General features: G+C 38.9%; 1 protein-coding gene across 2 annotated transcripts in view; it reads right to left on the reverse strand.

Moving 5' to 3' along the window:
• LDLRAD4 (low density lipoprotein receptor class A domain containing 4) overlaps nucleotides 1–21,843 on the reverse strand; it is a 280,035-nt gene that overhangs the window by 144,800 nt on the left and 113,392 nt on the right. For both annotated transcript variants that reach the window (XM_048289602.1, XM_048289601.1), the window contains one exon: nucleotides 3,381–3,521. In XM_048289602.1, the coding sequence (XP_048145559.1) occupies nucleotides 3,381–3,521 (141 nt within the window). The remainder of the gene's footprint in view (nucleotides 1–3,380; nucleotides 3,522–21,843) is intronic.

The following is a 21,843-nucleotide window of genomic DNA, read 5'->3' on the forward strand; positions in this document are numbered from 1 at the left end:
CTACACTTCCCATTTCAAAATCTAATTTACTTTTAGCAGGACAAGGCAGGCTGATCGTTTGTTGTGAAACAAAGGGAAATGCTCAAACAAATGAACTGTGTCCTTCTAGAGGCAGGCACATTGTTCTTTGGAGTCCAAATTCTCCAGGTCACATGAAGTGCCAAGCTGCTACCAAGGCCAAGTCTGCAATGTTTAAAATCCTACTCTTTGCTTTATTTTTCTTATCACGGCTTTGTGCTGCTAAATACACCTGTGACCTCCAAGTAGTCTTAAAAGAACAGTCATCTCCATTATCTCAATCAATAAGTCTTTACAGCTGATGAAAACAAAAACAAGTAGCCCTACTGAAAGCTGACGTGGGCTATGCAAAAGGCAACCTGCAGGGAGAGATGCAGTAGCACTGGGGTGTCCTCACCGAGGAGGGGAGGTGTGCTTCAACATGCATCATCAAATCTGCATCCCAGTGTAAACCAAGCAAACTGTTACTTTAACATGTTCAACTTCAATGCCTTAGCATGTATTTTGACCAAGTTGCTGGACTGCAGCTTGTGTCATCTAAAATCAGACTCTAACACACCTTGGATTTTCCCAGCTGCCCTCCTATTTCTCTGTGCTACACAGAGTGAATTGCCCACGCAGCAGCATAAGGCAGACCTACCTATAAGTCAGCAAAGGAAAATTAATATAACCAAAGGGCTGCAGAGATACACATTTTGTTTTCCTTCACACACGTGAGACACTGAGTTCAGTAGCAACATTTTTACAAAGACATGTAATGATAGCGCAAGGGGGAATGGCCTGAAAGGGAATAGGTTTAGATCAGGTAGTAGGAAGAAATCTTTTACTGTGAGAGTGGTAAGACACTGGAAAAGGTTGCCGTGAGCAACTGTGGGTGCCTCATCCATAGGAGCGTTCAAGGCCAGGTTGGATGGGGCTTTAAAGCAACCTGTTCCAGTGGAAGGTGTCCCTGCCCACAGCAGGGGGATTGGAACTAGATGATCTTCAGGGTCCCTTCCAACCCCAACCATTCTATGATTTAAAAGACTGAATTAACAATTAGCACACTGGAGCCATATAAGAATGGCAAGGAGAGAGGAACACCAGATCTGGGAGATGTGAACTCCACCAACATAGGAATATCTGTGTTAAGGAAGGATCTCTTATAATCACGAGATCCAGGGAGCAGGTCACCCACAAAAAAAAATCTTTCTATGCCATTGCCCATGGAACTTAACTACACTGAATGAGAAGCTCCAACAAGACATTCTGAATTTGGCTGCTGGCAAGAACACAAATGAGAAATGCTTCAGCAGCTGGGGAATATGGGCTACCACTATTATGGCACATACTGCTTAAATAAACTAAGGTAGAACTTGCGTATGAAAATTTATTTATTTAGACATTGTTTGGGGGCAGTCTGTGTATAACTCTGAAATGAGATTAATATTTTTTCCATCACAGAAGGATAGAAGGTTTGAATACAGCATGAGAAAGGCATTCTTTAAACAAACAGCAGAGGGGAAGGCATACTGTTGTAGTGACAATGTGCTGTAGGTAAAGATAAGGACAGTCCCAGGGAGAAACAGGACACCATGCTTGAATGTAGACCAGCACAAACTAATAAGTGGCTCCTTTCAACACTTTCCTTCCCATTCATCAACTGCACACAAACAAGAAGATGCAAGAACAGAGCTGATATGCAACGCTGACCAGAAAGAAATACCTGATTTAAGATTCCTCAAGTGATTTTTTTTTTTTAATAGGCATTTTCTTCTTATTGAGCTGTATTACTGTCTTGTTACTAATTAGAGGGCAATGAATGTATGTACTTCTGTGTTGAAAGGCAGCTTGCTCAGCTGGGACATTTCAAGAGCATACACTCTGGTGTACTCTGGTAGGGATCCCTATTAAAATCATTGAGCAAAAGCAAGCACACATTTCTTAATTCAATGTGTCATCCCTCTAAGGCCTGGGGACCTCACTTCAGCAAGTACTCTAAAAACATTTTTTCAAAGCTGGAATAAGCCAACACAACTAACTGACATGTCCATAACAGTGTTGTTTCCTATTACCAACTGGCACTGATTTCTACCATGTAGTAGTCTGTTTAATGGACAGAACATGATAAATACAATTTAAATACAGTTTATGGTTGTATTACTTTTCTGTCTGTCTCTGATATTTTTTTTCTAAAGCCAAGGTTATGGGCAAACATGTGACCTTTTGGTTTGGACACATCACCAAAGCCTATGTCTTGTCCTCGGACTCGGGAGAGAGTTCCACTCAAAACCAAACAAATTTAAAAAAAAAAAAAAAAAGAAATAGCCTAAAAGAACATATAGGTCATTATTATTTCAAAGCCACTGAAATCACTGCAGAGGTACCAAAGTAATACAAAGCACAAGATTTAAACGATTTAGAGTATAGCACTTAGGAACATGTTCACTTAGAGGTTAGAGGGTAGAAGAGGACAGGTGTATAACCAACACCTGACTTCATCCTCTGTCCTGCTTATAGCCCCATTCATTAATCACAAAAATTACAGTTACATGCTGCTCATAATTGCTATTACTAATAAAATCATAACAAACCAGATAATCCTAAGACATAGTCACAATCAGAAGTTAAATAGAATACTGAGGGATGTCAGTATGGGCAGAACCAAACCATTTGGAAAGCAGAAGTAACATAACATGACTTCTATTGTACCTGTATCTCAGCAACCTTATCGGAAATTTTATCCCCCATCCAGAAAGCTGAATTGTGATTTAAAAATAAATTATTGCAGAACAAACAAAAGCAAAAGCAGAGTTTGATATCAGTGTACATCACTGAGGGCAAAGCACTAAGAAAGCAATTCTAGTGATAAACTCTGGCACTATGTGTGCAATGTTTATGCACCAAAGAATAGCAACTAAAGCTACTTTAAATACATACCTACGAAGGTCAGTAACCTACCAAATGATGCTGATCTCAGCACCAATAAACCTAATAGGAATGATGAATAGAAAGATTATAATTTTCTTGATAGTCTTATTAGCATATAAAGACTCTTACACAGAGCATAGAATATTTTGTAGAATCTAGGAAAACAAATATTTAATTACACTTTCTCAGAGGCCCCATATGATCCATATGATTATAACCTCAATGTCCGTAGGACAAACTCCCTTTGAATAACTACAAATGTTCATGTTTAGAATCCTGGGGAAAATGTGTCACACATCCCTTCTAGTTTAGAGAAAAGTAGTATTTACTTCCTCTGTCTCATACTCCCTTGATCTCATACTGCAGACCAAGTTTCCAAAAAGACTGATTTCTGAGGTAAACAGACATATCTGACATACATACATGGATGCACACAAGGAGCCAATACTCACAGCTAAAGATGCCTGGAGGTGGATGCTCTGTTACAAGCAGGCAGTTCTCTTCATCACTGTTATCCCCACAGTCATTCTGTTGGTTACAAATCAGTGAACCAAGATACAAGCATTTACCACTGGCGCAGGTGAATTTGCACTCTGAAAGGCAAAAAAGAAACCAAATCAAAAATTTGTGAGAAAATTGATGCCTACCCTTCTTCAGGGCTAAAATGACAATATATTTCAAGTAGATGCTGTAATGGTGGATGGCTCTTTGGCATTTCAACACCAAAACAAACAATATTGTACTTACAGTATTGCGCGTATAAATATATATGTGACACATTCCTGATCACCAGAATAAAACCACTAGAAAACCAGATTTGCCATCTGGGAAAATTCACCTTTTTTAATAATAAGCAGTATTTTTTGCAGTTCATGTTGATTATAGCTCACTTCGGACAAAGACCACGTTCTCATACATGTTTGTGTGGCACCTTGCATATTTGGGGCAAGACAGCACTATTAATAAAAATAATAATTGTCCCACATTAAAAAAAGACTTGCATCAGCTGTAAGGCAACAGAATAGTTTGTAACCAGGAACAATCCTGTCCAGACACAGACAATTATTCCTTAACTACCTTCCCAAAGCCAATTTGTCAGTCTCCCACCTAATTACAATCAGACAGTTGGTGTCTGCACATCAAAATCCCACATGCTAGTGTTCTCTAAAAGTTAATAAACTTCTAAAACTCCTATAAGGTGTCTGAATGCTAAATGCAGGCATGCTGTAGTTTTTACATTTTGTTTTTACCAAAAAAAAAGAGAACAGTTTCCCCTAAATATGATTCTGTCATGAGAACAATGCCTATGAGACCAAGTATACTTTATAGCAAGTACTGGAGATGTAATTATGGAATGTTCACAAAAATATACACACAATTATAAAAAGCTTTCTCACTAGGCTTGTTACAAAGTTAAATACACTACACATATAGAACAGAGAACACATTATATCTAGACAAATTAAAATTTAATGATTACACTACCAGCATGTTGACAAATTCTGGTGATTGTCATTCACAAGCAGAGGCAAACCAGACGGAATTAAAAACACTCACAAGTAGTTTATTAAAGGAGTGCCATTTCCCTGAACCCTGGGCTTCCCTAAGGCTGCAGTATGGGTTAGCTGATTCTGCTTCTGAGAGATGATTTCTGATCCTTCCCAGAAAAGAGACAGAATTTGTTCATCTTCAACAGTATCAGCAAAAGACTTTGCTTTAATCTCAACTTACTCTGAACTGAGACAACAGGACCTCCAATTCTAAAAAGTCCCTAAATCAGTTACTGAGGTGGGACTCTTACTCTCGTGTGTTTGTTGTGTAAAGCAAGAGTGGTAATAGCAAAGGAGAGGAAAAAGAAATTGAGAAAGGGAGCAAATTAATTTTCATTTTTCATTTGCTTTATAGATAAAGCAATTTGCAGACTTCACTCCAAACACTTTCCAAGAGTATTAATGGTATTTTGGTACACGTACCAGCAAGAACCTGCTGCAACAAAAATTTGTATGCATCAATATGTGTAACATATAAAATGTTACTTAGGAATATAGACAGAAGGCATGATATGCAAGGAGAACAAGCATTTCCTGTGGGGAAAAAAATGGGATCTATTTCACTTGGTGAAAGTACACTTATAAAATTAGTATTTGCCTAAATGAGGTCCTGAAGTTTAGGCTTTTTCAGTCCAACCCTGCAGTCCCTGACCTATTACAATTGTAGAATAAAATACTGTACAAACAAATTATTCTGTTTGTTACCCTGTCCTTCTCTGCTACAACAAAGAACTGAAGAGGCATTGAAGGGCTTAGATTTTTTTTTGAGTATAGACTATTAAAAAAATCATAACCAAATGAAGTAAGCCTTTGAAACCCCTGGAATTGAAAAGGTCATTAACAATTACTTTTGGAAAGGAGGCTCAGTATTAGCAATCTGATAATTACAGTGCTTTAGGACTCTCTCCGCAATTTCATGAAGAAATTGGAACAAGAAATGAACAAAGCTGTCTTAGAAGTTGCCTTGACAGGACTCAAACTTTCCAGATATCTTAAATGAAGACTATAACACAGCATTAAATTAGAGTGGTAAAGAACATAATGCTTCTATATTAGAAAGCTTCAATCACCATATTGCTTCCAGTTAGAATATGTGGCATGCTACATTGGCTAACCATTTACTGCTCTCCTGTGCCTTTGTGTTGAGTCCTAATGTAATGCTTTCCATGCTTCCCTCATGGCTGATATGAAATGCTCAAGCAAGATGTCAAGTCAAAAGCAGTTAAAGATAAGAACCAGATTATTCCTAGACAAAGCATTACACTTTTTGTAGCTGTATTAAAGTTCTGGGGTTTAACTAACATTATCATAAGGTGACTAACCAGAAGAAAGAATTTTTGATTTAAGGTGTGGGGGGTTTTTGTCATAGGTAACAGACCACATTGAAATTTGGAATCAAAAAGAAGACTCAATCAACTTTTCTTGTAAAATACTATGGCTACTTCCTCATTCCCTCACACACATGAAAATTGCCATTGTGAAGGCGCATTAAAAAAAAGTCATCAGCCCTCTTGTCCCCTTTTTGATGTGCCCACATTAACTGGAAGGTTGCTCAAAATACCACAGGAATTCTGTGTTAATTTGAAAATGGGACGTGTTGTCAAAAATCATGTTGCCTTCTGGTCTCCCACCAAATCTATTTGCCAAGGAAGCAGTCATCCTCTCCTGGGCCTGGCTGGGATAGAGTTAAGTTCCTTCACAAGAGACTCTGTGGTGGCTCTTTGGATTTATGGTCCAAATAGCCAGTGCTGGACAGTGCTGTAGGACAGTGTTGATGTCACACCAATGTTTTGGCTAATGCTGAGCAGTGCCTGCATAGCGTTGAGGCTTCTTCTTTTTCTCACACGTGCATGTGCAAAAGTAAGGTCTAAATCTAACAAAATGTAATATCAAATGGAGGATACAAAATTGCAAAACTTAGTCCGCATAATTCACATTCTGGTGAAGTCTCAGGGAAATACTTGAAGGAAAAATGGATTGTAGGAACAGAATAAATTAATTAAACAGATTATTTAATGAATGTACAGATACTTCTGAACATAGAATATACTTAGGATCTGGTATTTGCAGCTTGTGAACAAAAATTCAGTACTTTAATTAGTTTGCTTAGTGAATGCATTTAAACGGTGTGTGCTTTTACTAAAACTAGCAAAGAACCCTTCCTTGTAAAGCAAGATGGATCAAAGTCAGGTTGACTGGGGTAGTAGAAAGCAAATATTAGAGTATTGTGAAACTGAAACAAACCTGCAGAGGTCTGTACCAAAATACAAGCAGTGACCTCAAAACACACTGGCCAGGGAATCCAGACCAGTCCAGACTAGATCAATAAGTCTAATGACACACCAGAGAGCCCTTTTCAGTACAAAGTCTTGTACTTGGCCTGTCTAGACGAGACAGGAGGAAAAGATCCTGTTCTGAAAACAAGCCAGCATGATCCTTCTTTCATGAATAATGTTCCAAAGCTAGACAGTTTCCCTTTCCATTTTCAAGTGGCAATTAGTGAAACATCAGTGGGTTGGTCAGCAAGGCTCTGACTAGAGCTAAACCTGAAGCAAGATGACAGCTACTGGAGGTTGAAAAATATCAACCCTTCTTATAATTATGTTTTACTATGTTCATAATTATGTCTGGAGCATAATTTTAAAAACTATCTTTATGATACAGTGGTTCTTCAACATAAAATTTTAATGAACATACTTCCAGGTAGAACTTGACTGTCTTGAAAAAAAAGGAATACTAAGAATACTGTTATGAACGTTTCCCATTTTTAGAAACTGAGTGCTAGTAGTACAAATAAGTATATTGCACACATGTTCAAGGTAGATGCTTCTATGCATAAAACTCTCTACAATTAATACCAATTAATATACAACTGCATTTCAAATAGTTTCAAATAGTTAATTGAAGGTTATGTTTCTGTTGCTACAGCAAAGTATGGATTTGCCTCATGATACAAAAAACCTACCCTGATCAGATTTTTTGCTGTTAAATGCAAGATCTGATGTATTGGGTAGGCTTATTTTATACTTTCTCTGCCTAGCCAACACGATAATTTTATCCTTGCATTCAACTTAATTCTTTTAGACTTCATTTACACCTGACTTCACCCATATGAACAGCATTCCCATTGTTTTGTCATCCCACTTACCGTAGGGCATTTTTAATTATAGCTAAGTGCTGTTTGTTCTTCTAATGTAAGCCCATCCACAGGCCAAGGAAAAAAAGCAACGAAGTGTCATATTGAAAAAATATGGTGGTTTAGGCCACTGTTATGATGCATGTCACAGCTACTTATTTAACAGGTCTGAGATGATTATCTGACCCAGGGGCAGAATTGTCTTCCATCCATTCAAATAAAAAATAAAAACCCATATACGCAGCCAGTGATTTCAAACTGTTCTGACTAGACTGCAGTTACACGGTCCAAATGCACAAAATGAAATCCTAAGTGATGTCTGGGACTTAACTGGAGCGGAAAGGCACTCTCCCAAAATCCAACAGACTGGCAGCTGCCCGGGCAGCTCAGCCAGCAGAGGGTGATCAAATACCCTACTGAAGTCATGCAAGTGGAAGGTAAGAATCTCTTTGCCTCCAGGTGGGCCGATCTAGACCTCCAGAATAAAGGCCTAATTTCTAATTTCTTATATAGAGATGCCATTTTAAGTACATCATCATACTTCCTCATACTCCTGCTCATATTGCAGCTCATAACAGCCTGAAAGAAAATGTGTTTAAAGGGCATCATCACCTGTTATAAGGATAATAACAGGCAGAAGCAGTAAATTGGGGAGGGTGGGAGGAACCACACTTCACTAGAGATTAAAGAAATATAAACCACAAATACCAGAGTCAGTACAATAAAACCCTGTTCAGCCTCTCATAAACATCTGTCTGTGTATTATTTTTAATATTGTAGATTGTAGCTTTATAATGGGAAGTAAATCATAAATAGGAGACATGCACACAAGGAGCATGTTTATTTGGGAAAAAGCTTGGTTAATAAGGAAGATGGCAGGCTGCCATGCGATCTAATAAACCTCCACTGGAGCAGGGAAGGGAGGGATAAATAGGTCTCTACAAAACAAAAAAGCACTTCACGAAAAGAATGCCAAGCAGAATATCAACAGAAATGAAAGCGGATCAGCTTATGCAGGGTAAGAAGCAGAGCTGTAAGCCACAGTCAGAGGCCTGTCCTCAGTGCCCACGGCCTCATGCGGGACCAAGAAGCGAGGCTGCCCTCGGAGCCACGCAACGTGGAGACAGAGACCTTCTCTGCCCAGGGGAGATTACAGCCTTAAAACCAGGCTGATTGAAAGAAGATTGCTACTGGTTCACAACCAGTCTCATTTGCTCTTACAGTGCCCCATGCTCGCTTGCTTATCCAGCAATTATCTTTTCATCTACTTCTTAAGGCAAAGCCTGTAGCTATGCCCTTTAACAAGTTACTATTTATGTCAGTAGCTAAAAGAAGCAAACACAATATTCTTGCACACAGGTAGCAAAATCCACTGCTCAGTTCACCAGTTTGGGGCATTAGGACATTTCACCAAGCTTCCCTTAATTAACAGCCTGAATGAAATTACCCCAGACATCATGGGGGCAACCGAAAGAGCTCCTTTATTTTGAGATTGGCCAGTGAGGTTAGTTTTTCCCTATGATCTTTCTTCACCATATATATTTCTCTGGTGTGAAAAGAAAGAGAAAAATCTCTTCCTCAGGGCCATTGGGGCATTAAAAAAAGAGTTTTCATCAACACTGGGAACTAAATTCAGGAGACTCACTATCACTGAGCCACCATCCTGCCCACACAGCAAGTCTCCTCAGCTTCACATTGGGGACCAGCAGCAACCCTGAGCATGTCTCCTCAGGTATGAGACAACAGCTCCCACCACAGCACTCATCACTAATGGACAAGCCTCTCCGAGGTGATCTCAAAGACTGTCAGGCTCACTCAAATTGCCAGTTTTGCCAGCACAGAGAAAGGCCAATAAAGGAAAACCTCTTCTATTGCCACCTTCATAAATGATTTGTTCTATTTATCACTTATCTTCCCATAAAACAGCAAGGCAGTATAAGTATGGGTTTCCATTTTCTGCTCTTCTACCCATTTGCTTTTCCTGGCCTGGCAATGCCCAAAGAGAACTGGAATGCCAGGACTTCTCAACAAAAGTCAAGAACTGTGTCTCCTTCTCCTCATTCACGTGAAAATCCTTCACACCCCCACTAAAGCACCTTGACACCTTCTCCAGCCACGAAGCTTCTGCAGAAACATCTTTCCAGCAGCATGTGCCTGGTGCTCCCCAGCACAGGGACTTGTGTCCGTAACTCAACAAAGTCACAGTCTTGACACTGACCCGGGGATTCACTTGGTTCAGAGCCCACAGAGAGAAGGACACAGCACCATGGCAGACCCTCACTCCATCTTATGGGAAGAAACGATTTGTGAGGAGGGATGAGTTTCCAGGAGCCATGGGAAGGCCTTGTGTCTGCACTGACAAACCCCACAGGAGCCCCTCTGCTCGCATACATTTCTATACATACTAGCAAATTTTTCCAAGACAAGTATGGGGAAGGGGGGAAAGAGCACTGGTGACTCAACTAATAACACTCTCATTTTCAGTAGAAAAATTACATAAGGAGACGATTAAAGATACGTTAAGCGCGTACCTTATAATTTTTGTCAAGCAAAATGTCATTATCATGGGCAAGTGCAGGTAAGAAGGGTATGTGCAAATGAGATCTTTTTAACATCTCATTCTCCTTAATCATAATTCAAAGAATTCTTGAATTATGGTAAATATTTTAAAATTATCTTAGTTGGTGTTCATCTTAAGAAATCTTTAATAATCACAAGCAGTGCCACTTACCAGGTTTGTAGAGTACTGCATATGTAGAGGAATATAAAAATTAAAAATCACATTACTGTAGCAGTTCCTTGTTTTTTCTTTGGAATATTGTTTACTTAACAAACAGCTCAAGACAAGACCATTTTAGCAGGCAAAATCATAACCTTTGAATCCAGAGAAATACAAACTAAACCATGTCCCTTCACAGATGCCTTGCGAAGTTTTGACTGCAAGCCCAGATAAGGACACAACAGTTACTGCAACACCCAAGGGTTATCTGGGGTTGGGGAATATGGGTTGATTGGTGGGGAAAAGTACTGTCTTTATGTTTTCTGATGTTAAATTAGGTCAGATTAAGACTGTGACCCCTGTAGGGCAGGAACTGTTTTAAGCTAGTTCTCCTAGGAGTTACTGAACTACAGAACAAATACCATTCTCATCTGAAATGGTGTAATGGTACTGAAGCAAGAAAGGGTCACATAATAGACCCAAGAACTCGACTTTTCACAAAAGCAATGTATAATGCAGGTAAGAGTATACTGTGTTTCAGGCGGCTGTTCAGATGTCAGCCTAATACTGATGACAGTACTTTCTTTTTCATACGTCTTCCTGAGCACAATGTGCAGAAAATATAAGAGAAATTAATGTATTTACTATGTGTCAGGATGCAGGACAGTTATGGAGCTTCCACTGCAACGTGAGTTCCAGATTTCAATGGACAACAGCGTTCTTGTTTCATTTCTCAATGGCATTTAAATTGTGCAATGCACACTAATGTGAGTAATGAAAAGTCTGTTATCATCTGGATCATGTTCTCTGATCCACACCTGCAAAGATTTGCATGTTCCTGCAGTAAATACCTTGTCACTGTTAGATTTTGTACTTTAAGAGCAATTTCACCTAAAGTCCAATTATCTAAGAAGTGCCTAACTCAGTTCACTGTGCCTCAGTGTTCACATAAAAAATATTATTAAATAATACCTAGCTTACAGGGAAACAGATTGCTCTCAGTGGTTTGCACCATACAGCATAGACAAAGTTTTTACAAACTAGTACTGTCTTGTATTAATTGTTACTAAACTCTTCCCTCCTTATTCATCTCTATCTAAAAAATGAGTCACACATTCTATTCACCTTAGTATCTTTGCCAGAAGGCTGGGGGTTTTGGGGTAAGCCTTTTAAACAAAATAAACAAAATAATTCCTTTCTACCTTTCTTCAATTCTTCCTTTCTAACAGTTTCCACAAACACTTCCTCTCAGGTATGTGTTGCACTGCAAATGTATACAGAGTCCCACATATATACATTTCCAAATAGTGGAGCTGGTGGTCATTTGGTTTGACTAATATTTTCCACTACAAACACCTTGGAGAATCCCTTCCATATTCGCTGCATGCAGCAGGTCTGTGATGTTGAGCTGGAAGAACACCCACAGCCTACAGAAGTGCCTCTTCTATGTCCCAAGAAATTCTCTTCTGCTTTTATGGAAATAAAAACTGTTTAAAAAAAAAGCAGTTATCTTCCCATTGTCTGCATCAGGGGAGTCTCTGGCAGCCCTCCCAAATAACTAAAAGGCACAGACACTGCAAGGCTCCAGCAATACCACTGGCAGAGCAGCAGCCCAAGCCACACTGGGACAGCAGGGGAAGAGGCAGATTAACTGCGGTGGGGGAAGGAGGGGAGCTCTGCTTCCCCCCACTTGCACACAAGATTTCCATTTCACTTCCAGGTACTGCCAAGTACAGCCATTACTACAACCACCAGGTGCTCCTCTTCTGTCCACAAGTGCTCCCAACACCAAATGCATGAGACAGACAGGCACAAAGAAGAAATGTGAACACAGAGCCAGTATTTTTTGCATTGAGAATGCCTCATTTAGAAATCTAAGCAGCATAGTTTCAATAAAGATTATTTCAAACTACAATTACACGATTTTTTTTAAGCATCAGCAACATATTTGACCATGTAGCAGGTATTTAACCAAGATTATGTAACTATTTCCATGGCCAAAGTGCTTACAAAGCAGACTGTGCAGAAAACACTGACACGGGCATCCCAAAGAAATCTCTACCACTTAGATCTTTCTGTTGTTGCAACAGTATCATTTAAAAATGGACAGTGTGTTTAGGACAGTGCATTTCAGGCTGTGAACATGAACATACTACTAACAACATGCTCGACGGTGCTGAGTCTATGCTTGCACTATGCATTATCTTGGGAAACTTTATGGTAGAGAAAACCAAAGCAAATTACTTCCCTTTCCCAATCCACACTCAACTTTACAGATACACTGAGTGTTTAAGTGAAAAAGTACCTAAGAAGTAGGCACAAGCCTAACACAATGCAAAACTTGAATATAAACAGAGCCTCTAGTTCATAAGCTCAAGCCACAATGACACTGCATGTGGGAACCAACAAAAACAAAAACAAGGCAGAGCACCGTGTCCCCATAAGTGAGTGCTTTTGGCTGGCACTGCTGCCCAGGGCCAGCTGGCTGGGGCATGGCACAGCCTTCCTCTGACATCAGCTGCAGTTCATATCCATGTGCAGCCGCTCCTCCAGAAAGAGACAGAGAAACAAAGGAGGTTTTTGACAGGTCTGCTTGAATCAGAGGGACCATCTGACCCAAGCTAAGTGCTGGGGTGGTGAGGATGAAAAGACTAGAGTGGGGCATTGAGGGAGGACTGATGGTTCCTGGGTGTCCAGGTGTGATGGTAAGGGCTTGTCTTCACAGGTCACATCTAGATATCTGACTAGGGTGAAGCCACACAGCCTGGCACCCTCCTGGCAAAGCTGGCTTTGAGAAGTTAACCATGCTTGTCCTTTCCTAAACACAGTTTTGCAAAAGGAGATCAGTCTAGTGGCCACCTGGTGTGCACTGTACCAACACACCTGAGCAGTGCCCCCCTGCCAGGCACACATCCAGTGACCTGGGCTTGAGGTACCACTGATGGTTGAAGCTGGCTTTTCTGACAAAATCTGCTTTGCGTTTGAGATCCAAGTAGCGCTCAATCTACAAACCACACCAAAACCCTGACACATTACCTCATGCCTACAGCTGCTCTGGACATGATTTCTGTCTGTGGTTTATCTTAATACACCAGACTGGAAACTACTGTGGCTGACATACAGATCAGTCATGCCAGCCTTGAGACAGCAACGTCTGTCAGAGAGGCAGTGTAGGCAGCCAACAGCAAAAACCATTTCAGACATCTAATTTAAACCTGCCACTGTATATCTGTCAAAAGCCTCACAGAATTTTTTGGGTGGGCACAAGAGAGGGGACTAGGATAAATCTCCAGTTACAGCTCAAGCTATCAGTGTATCGATGACAAGTTAAAGCACATTAAAAATTGTACAAATGATGTGCTGAACAGCGAGAACCTCCCAAAATCCTGCCAGCCATGAAAGGAATAAACAGCCAGAGCATTGGAAACTCAAAAGCAACTAATAGTGTTTTAGGCAAGCTGGTTTGTACCAGCTCATTTTTAATAATCTGTTCAAAGATGGTGATAATTTTCTGCATTTTTATAAGTCAAGATAATTGAATGGAGGTCAATTTCATAGCACTGGTCCCTCCTCAGAATACTTCAAATAGGAAGCTCATAGTAAAGCAAAAATCCAGTTAATACACCATGCTGCTCATTTTCAAGCAAAAACAAGGGAACAAAGCTTTTGTTAGAGCTTCCTAATAACCCTCTAATTTAGGGTCCTTATGCTTAAAAAAATTTTGAGACACTAAGAAACACCATCTAAATAGATTCATTTTCCTTGTCACTAGGTTGTATTTCTTTAAAACACATCTTACTATTGAATGTTACATTAACATACAGAAAATACTTCTCCAGAGAAGAAATCAGTCTAAAATCCAGGATGCAGATGAAGAATATTTTATAATTTGCAGGCACTGTGTTCAGATAAATGAATATAAAAAGAATGATCCTCAAGAAAGAAAGCAGAAGTCCAACAGCTACCAATACTAGGTAAGGAGCAATCTAGCACACAAATCTTTGGAAATCAAATTCAAAGGTGGGTGAAATTCTACAGCAGTGTAATATAGGACTCCCTGATTTTTTTCTTAGCCCAGTTCTCAGCTACTTACTGAGACATAACAAAGGCTACAATTAAATTAACACCGTGAAGACATTAGTACATTCTAATGTTTGTGCATCTAATCTGTTGTTTGTAAGGTCTGATCTGAGATGTGGCTTCCAGTGTGCAAAGATCATCTATCCTATGCAATATTAAACAAAAAGCATTCACCTGAAGTACTTCAGCAACATCTTAAACAAACCTTTTGTACTTTGTGTTACAGTGAATTAGGAACAAACTACCTAGAGAAGTTGTAATTAACAACACTGGAGAAATAACTGAAATATGTCTTTTTATACTTCATGGAGTAACTGTCTTTGAGTTGACAGTAAATTATTTAAAGGTGCTTTCCTACCTAAGAGACAGAAGCAGTGATTGCAGGACAACAAATCCTGATAAAAGGTCATTTGAAAGAGTAGGAAGTCCCCTTCATAATGGATCAGGGTTATAAAAAAAGTAAGAAAAATTTCCTTAAATGACCTATGTGTAAGGTGATTTTGTGAAGTTTACCTATTTTAAACAACAAACACACACTTTAATACTTATTGATATATGGTATGCAGTCATCAAAGCCTTCAAAATGGGATTAACCATTTTAAAAAGATGAGCATGTTTGTAACAGATATGCATGTATAACAGTAAAAACTTACAGTCTTCAGAACATATTGCTGTTGTTAAACTCATAGCTGAAATGGCAGCACGTTTGAGAGAAGGATACAGTTTGGGTTTAGAGTTCCAAGTATGACCTCACACACTCAGTTTTATTTTTGTCAAAGCTTAAAATATTGAATGAAAAAACCTTATTCTGCAAGCACATACTAAGCAGACCATTAATAAAAGAAAAATTAGGTTCTCTTGTGACTAAAACATCAACATTCACATGATGTCACACGGCAGAGTACCTGACTACTCTTCTTCAAAGGCAAAATTCTGGCAGAGCTGCTGGTAGCTGAGATGGATGCCGTTTGCTTTGAGGAACACTGTTCCTCAATGCTATTCCTCAGGATGCTATTTTTGATTTCCATGGCAATTTCTTGGGAATACAGCTGTAGGGTGTTGTTTTTTGAAAAACTTAAATAACTAAGTTAGGGCAAACATCCTAAATGCCAGGTGTTTGAGAGACACTCACAAAAGAATAGCTGAAGAAAAGAATTCACTCTATTTCAGATTTCCGAATAGAACATTAGGGTCTTTCAGAGAATCACCAGCCTACAGCTTTCTAGAAGCGTAATTCCATCAGACAAAAACTGGGTAAAAATTAATTCTATTTGATGACATCAATGATGGAAGGAATTCACATACCTAGCCTGTCTACAAAGCTAGCATTAAAACTGTAAGCATCAAAGAAATGGGCAGTGGATATGGAAGGCTAGGAATCTGTCTAATAATACGCTGATGTTTAGTAGCTCTGTCTCATTTTGACATTTTGGGGGCTAATCACATGTATTTTAATGATAACTCACTTCACTGCATTCAACTCCTAAACATGTATTTTAAATAACTTGCTCACTATTTTCTTTGACACTAAAGGTGACCTATATATATTAAGATTGTGGAAAGATACTGTGAATATAGAGAGAGAGGTATAGGAACATGGAAAAGGAAGACTAAAAAAAGAGAGGAATGTTTTGCCCCTTCTTATTTTTTTAGAACATTAATTATTTCATTCTCTCATATTACAAGTACCTAAAGATGAGAGAGGACTACTCCTTAAATCACTTTAAAACTCTCTAGATAATATCTTCAACCTTAATGGGGCTTCACATATTTATTTCACTTAAAGCTCATTTATATCACATGCCTAGCAATCAGCAGCCTACATCTTGTCTTTTGCATAAAGATTTCTCCAAGTGTCTTCTAAATATTTTTTCTCTCTCAAGCCACATATCAACAGCAAAACAAGGAAAGAATAACCTGATTTTAAAAAGAATCTTACCAGTGTTCTTTTCTTATAAAATAATTTCTTTTTTTATAACATATAGGCAAGTATCTTGCAAAGAAATAAAATCAAAGAACAAAAAAATCCAATCTTTCCATACTTTTTCCTTACAAAGTTGAACTTTGATTCATGTGCCATTACATAAAGAGACACGTACTTTCACATGAATATATCTAACAGCAAACACAAAGCATAGGCATTGCAGGCCAAGGTTTGAAACTAAATCTGGCCTAAGATGTATTGACCCAGGGATTCCTTCACAAAGTACTCAGCCTGTGAATTATTTCATACTTCTTAAACACAAGGACAATGTAGAGTTCAAAATCTCAATGCAGAAACATCATAAAAAAGCACTGGCTTGTTTTATATGGAAATTTCCACGAGTCAATAAGAAACACATTTTTTATTTTAAACACAGTATCATCTGATTTAGAATCCATGTATCAACAATATATTATATAACGTATGATGTGATTAAACAATGCAGGTTGCAAAAGCACATTCCAAAAACACATGGAATAGTCCTGCCAGACTGTACTTCAATTTTCCAGCTTCCGTTTTAATACTTGATGTCTGCATACAAAACCAGCAGGCCAAACAAGAAGACTGGCCTGAATTATTTTCATATAATATTCAGGAGAAAAGAGATTTGCTGGCTGCTGTACAAGGGAGCTGCCTGCAGTACTGCACTATTACATTTGCAAAGTATGCAAGACTTAAGTCCTGTAAAGAACACAACATGGAGCAGCAGGAAAGGAATGCATAAAGTTGCGTACCAAAAGATCCAGGGGGAAAAGCTATTATGTTGTCTTAAGTAATAGTTCTAGAAAATTTTCTTTCAGGAAAGTCACAGAAGGTTTTGTAAGATCTTGAAACAAAACCATTACAATTCTTTTCTTAGCTGCAGTTCTCCCCCAGTCTATATGATGCTGGGCAAGCTATTTGGATCTTCCCAGCATACCTAGAGCTGTAACAATAACAATAACAATAATAACAATTACAATAATAATAATAATAATAATAATGATGATGATGATGATGATGCCACTACTGCTGCTGTGAAATGATGTAGACACGTAAAGCTCATGATGACTGTAAGAAGGAAGGTATTGAGGCAAACTGAGCAACACTACCATGTATCCCAGTGTAAAGGAGAACCTCTATTGATTAATAATTTTAATAATTTTCTAGTTCTATTCGTTTTTTAAATCTCATCAACTATTAATTCATGTCTGTTATCTGCACAGATTTTCTCACTGGAAACTGTGTTTCAACTGGGCCACCCAGACAGCTATCAGATGAGATAAAATGCTCTTGCTCACTTCCATTTAATCCAAAAATTTATCTCTAAAGAAAAAGTAAGCCAAACAGGTTTATGTCTCATCTTGCATGACAAGCCCCTTTTTATTGTTCAGACATGGTTTCAAGTGTCTCTTTTCAGCCATCTACAGAGAACAATTAAATCAGTACATAACTAGAGCTGCTGCAGTGGTCAGTGGAGCTTTACCTTGTTTATCTTTCATTTCCTGAGGCAGATACATCACCTGAAGAAGAAACCCTGAGCAATATTCTCTTAGAAGACTAATCCATATTCTTGCTTCCCAGAATCTAATCTCTGTTGTCAGTGAAGTCAGTAATAAAGAGGATCTTTACTACAAGATTGAAAAGATCAGGATTTCAAGGAAAATCCTGAGGAAGAATGATTATAAATTTCTTGCACCGATATACAATGATGTCTTTGTCCCCGATGACACTTCCCCTAAATATTTCAAATTAAAGTAGTCAGAAATATGAAAACACTTTATCTCTGTATGAAGGAAAAGAATACTAGCAGGGTATATGAGGCATCCTAAGGACGGAAAGCTGCCATGAGCTCTGTCTAAAATACTGTGCATCACAGTCCATGTCAATTGTCCATGACCCTGTCACCTCTCCACCCTGGAGGCCATGAAATTGGGCCTGTCTGAGACAGCCATCATTTCATGAAGGCTCTGGGACAGTTCAGAACATAAAAAATTATTGCAATGTTAAATTACTAATTTATGAGAAAGGTGTGAAGGTTTGAAAAAACTGCTCAGAGATTTCTGCTGAACCTGAGAAAGGTTTTGAAGAGGAATAAAAATAAAAGCACAATTAGTGGATGACTGAATCTAGCTACACATTGTCTTTGGTTTATTATTCCACTCCCCACTATGTTAGGGAAGGATAATTTTAAGAAGAACTACACATGAACAGAGATCAGTAACTCTTAACTGCTACTAAAACCTGAACAGCCATTTTATTTTATTGCCAGTTCAGCCACTAGTACCAATGGGTCAAGGGCTCAAGTTCACTTCCCTTTGACACTGTGTCTTCAGTCACAAACTCAGTCATGATAATATGTCTCTCAAGAGTCCAATTTCAATTGGACCGCAATAGGATCATAAGAGGAATTTCTACAGGATATAGGGCTACACCTCAAAACAGGGACCATGCTTTTCTGTGACTGCATGCAGCCCTACACCCCACTGATGCTCCCCAACTCCAGTGAACAAGGAGTGCCCAGTGCTGATGGAAAGGAGTCTCCTCTGCAATAGCAGTCATAATTGTGCAGATGTACTTGCAGCACATGACAGATCTAGGCGCTCCTCCCAGTTTTGCTATTCCAGAAAAATGAACAGGATAATTAAGCATGTTTGGATTTACTGAGCTGGCAGATTTAGTACTGAAGGAGAACACCTTGTGCAGTAAGCACAGTCCTGATGCATGCTACATTACCTGCAGGGCAAAAGGAGACAGCTTTATTTGCATGTCAGCTTCCCCTCCATCTTGCATCCAGTGATTTCCCTACTTTCTCCTGCCATGCAGAAAATATCCTTATAATACACAAGTTTTCAGTCCAAACTAATATTGATAAGCTCACAGTTTTGCTGGCAATGCCAGTTAGCTTCTGAAAGTGAGCTTCATGTATGCTTTTTTCCATCTTTCTTACCACAGACAGCCAACAGACACTGGTCCTCCAGAATTAAAACTAATTCAATTTTTTAAATATTCACAACTGGTTATTTAAGGAATCACATGCACACACAAATTAGTGCCAAACATAATGAAAAGGGGCAATGAAATGCCTATGAAAAGTCTATCATTGATATTAACATATTATTTGACAATGTCATAAATTATTAGATGTAAAATTACACAGAAAGCTGAATTTTAAGTTTCTTAGAAGTCCTCACTCTATCTGCACTTAGCACCTTAGCTGTATCTTCCTTATAATTGATATTTCTAGATTTTTCATAGGTATCTCCTTCCTTCCTCATGAAATGTGAAATTTGCCATATGCTTGCTGTAAAACTCTAGTTTCAGAAAATTTTCCAAGGTTTCAGGCTACTGTTTCAATAATAAATGAAAAAAATTACTACAGAAACAAAAAAACCAGCTATTTTAGCATTAAAAATTCCTTTCTTAGAAAAATTTACAGTTTTATGGGGCAGTAGTGAGAAAATTTTAAATGCCAAATGTGCTTAAGTAGTTGCAAAAAGCTATCACCAACAAAACGCTCTTACATGACGGTTCGTGCAAGTTCTTCATGTACTCTTTATAAAAAAAAAATTTAAATTAAAGAGTAACACATGATGTCAAAGCCCAGAATCTAGGATTTCAAGAACCACAGCCCATTTCTGCTCCCACTGGTGCTAAGTTTTCATCACTTTACACACATTTGAATCACAAATACTTGCATACCTTGCTGCTACACAAGGAAAAGTGTTAGGTGGCATAAGCAGAGCTCGTTTAGACTGTCTGATGGCAGTAAGTTTCTAACTAAAGCTTATAAATCCCAATTTTGTAATAAGGCTCCTTACACATGATCATCTCTCCTGGAGGAAGCGAAACAGTGGTCTTAAAAAAATATAAAAATTTTGCTCTTCTTCAAAATGTGTTATAACTCAAAACACACACACACACACATCCCCCACACACACCAGTCCATGCACTGCTAGAAGGGATCTCTCAGTCACTTACTCCTTAGCATAGCTCATCCCCAGAAACCACTACAGTTGGCTTGGTCAGGTCTTGGCAGGACCACTGAAGCCAGCAGAAGCCAATCTCTCTGGCTGTAAGCTGGAACAAGAGGGTCGTGACAGCTTCCAGGGGAGCCTCCTGTTTGACTGCTGCTCCCTCTCCATGGGGAAGAGGGAAAAACCCACACAGTCCAGCTCCCAAGCTACCAGCTGGACCACAACCCCTGAGAGGAGATGGTGAGTCTTATACAAGGCTCTTCTCTTTTAGAATGATCACCAGCAAGAGGTGAGAAATGTGGCACATGCACAGGGCAGCTGCCAGGAAACTTGTGGTCCACGTATTGAATTCATTGTGTGCACTGCTGTTGGTCCCAAAAAGCTTCCTGTGGCAAATTTACAAGTGGAGCAGAGCTCGAGAGGAGCCGGGAATCAGAAAGTAGGAGGAACATTCAAACTGACAGAAAACTGCAAATGCTACAAAGAAGAAAGTGACTTACCTGCTCTAGGAAAATTCCCCTTGCAAGGATGAAAAGCTGTGTGGTCTGTCCCTGAGGCCAAGGTGATTTGACTGAGGAACATGAAACCATGCTTCAAATAGATTGCTTGCATCACATATGACAGGCCACAAAATAAATACTTTGGCTACCAATAAGGTCAGTAGTGAAGTCTCAGGGATGGGAACAACATAAAAAACTGAAAAGCAAATCACAGGCTCAGCTGCTTCATTGGGTTTTTAGCACAACTTGATTTGAGCTTAGGTAGAAGAGTCAGCCCTTCTGGCTACACCCAGAGTGAGAAAATGTGAAGGGAGAACAAAGCGAAATGGCTGAAAGTAACTTTAATTCAGGCACTTCAGAGAAAATAAGGATATGTGTGTCCTGAATGGCAAAGGCTGAAATTACTAAGCTGTGGTTTATTGTAGACGTGGCAGTTTCATCAAGGTAAGCTTTATAAAGAGACAGGTTATCTTTTAATTGATCAACAGATACAAGTGGAAAAAACAGGCAATGTTTGGAGCATGCAGACTTGTCATTCAGGATCTTTCTCAAAGACCAGAAGAAGGAGTTGCAATGCAAACAGATTGTCTATTTTCTCCAACTAAATCAGATGGTCTAATAAAAGAAACTACCACCCCCTATAATTTATGCCTTGTAGAAAGTACTGATACAGGGATGTATAGCTCCTCCTGATATATTTCACAGCAAATAGAACAGCTCTTCTCAGTAAAAAGAGTACCCATGAGATCATCAGACCTGCAATGTCTTCCAAAGTCAGCATAAGTCATTACGGGGAAACTGAATCTCCAGATATCTAACAATAAAGTCCAGCAGAATAAATCTAAGGATGAACATTTCATTTGACACACTATGCAGCCACACACCTGCTAATATCAATATCTAAACTCTAAACCATACGGAATTTACTCTTTTTGACATCTACAACAGTTGGTCAGGAGAAGACATGGCCTTTAAAAAAGTAACCATTGC

The sequence above is a fragment of the Corvus hawaiiensis genome, chromosome 30 (assembly GCF_020740725.1).
Source record: "Corvus hawaiiensis isolate bCorHaw1 chromosome 30, bCorHaw1.pri.cur, whole genome shotgun sequence".
Classification (NCBI taxonomy): Eukaryota; Metazoa; Chordata; class Aves; order Passeriformes; family Corvidae; genus Corvus; species Corvus hawaiiensis.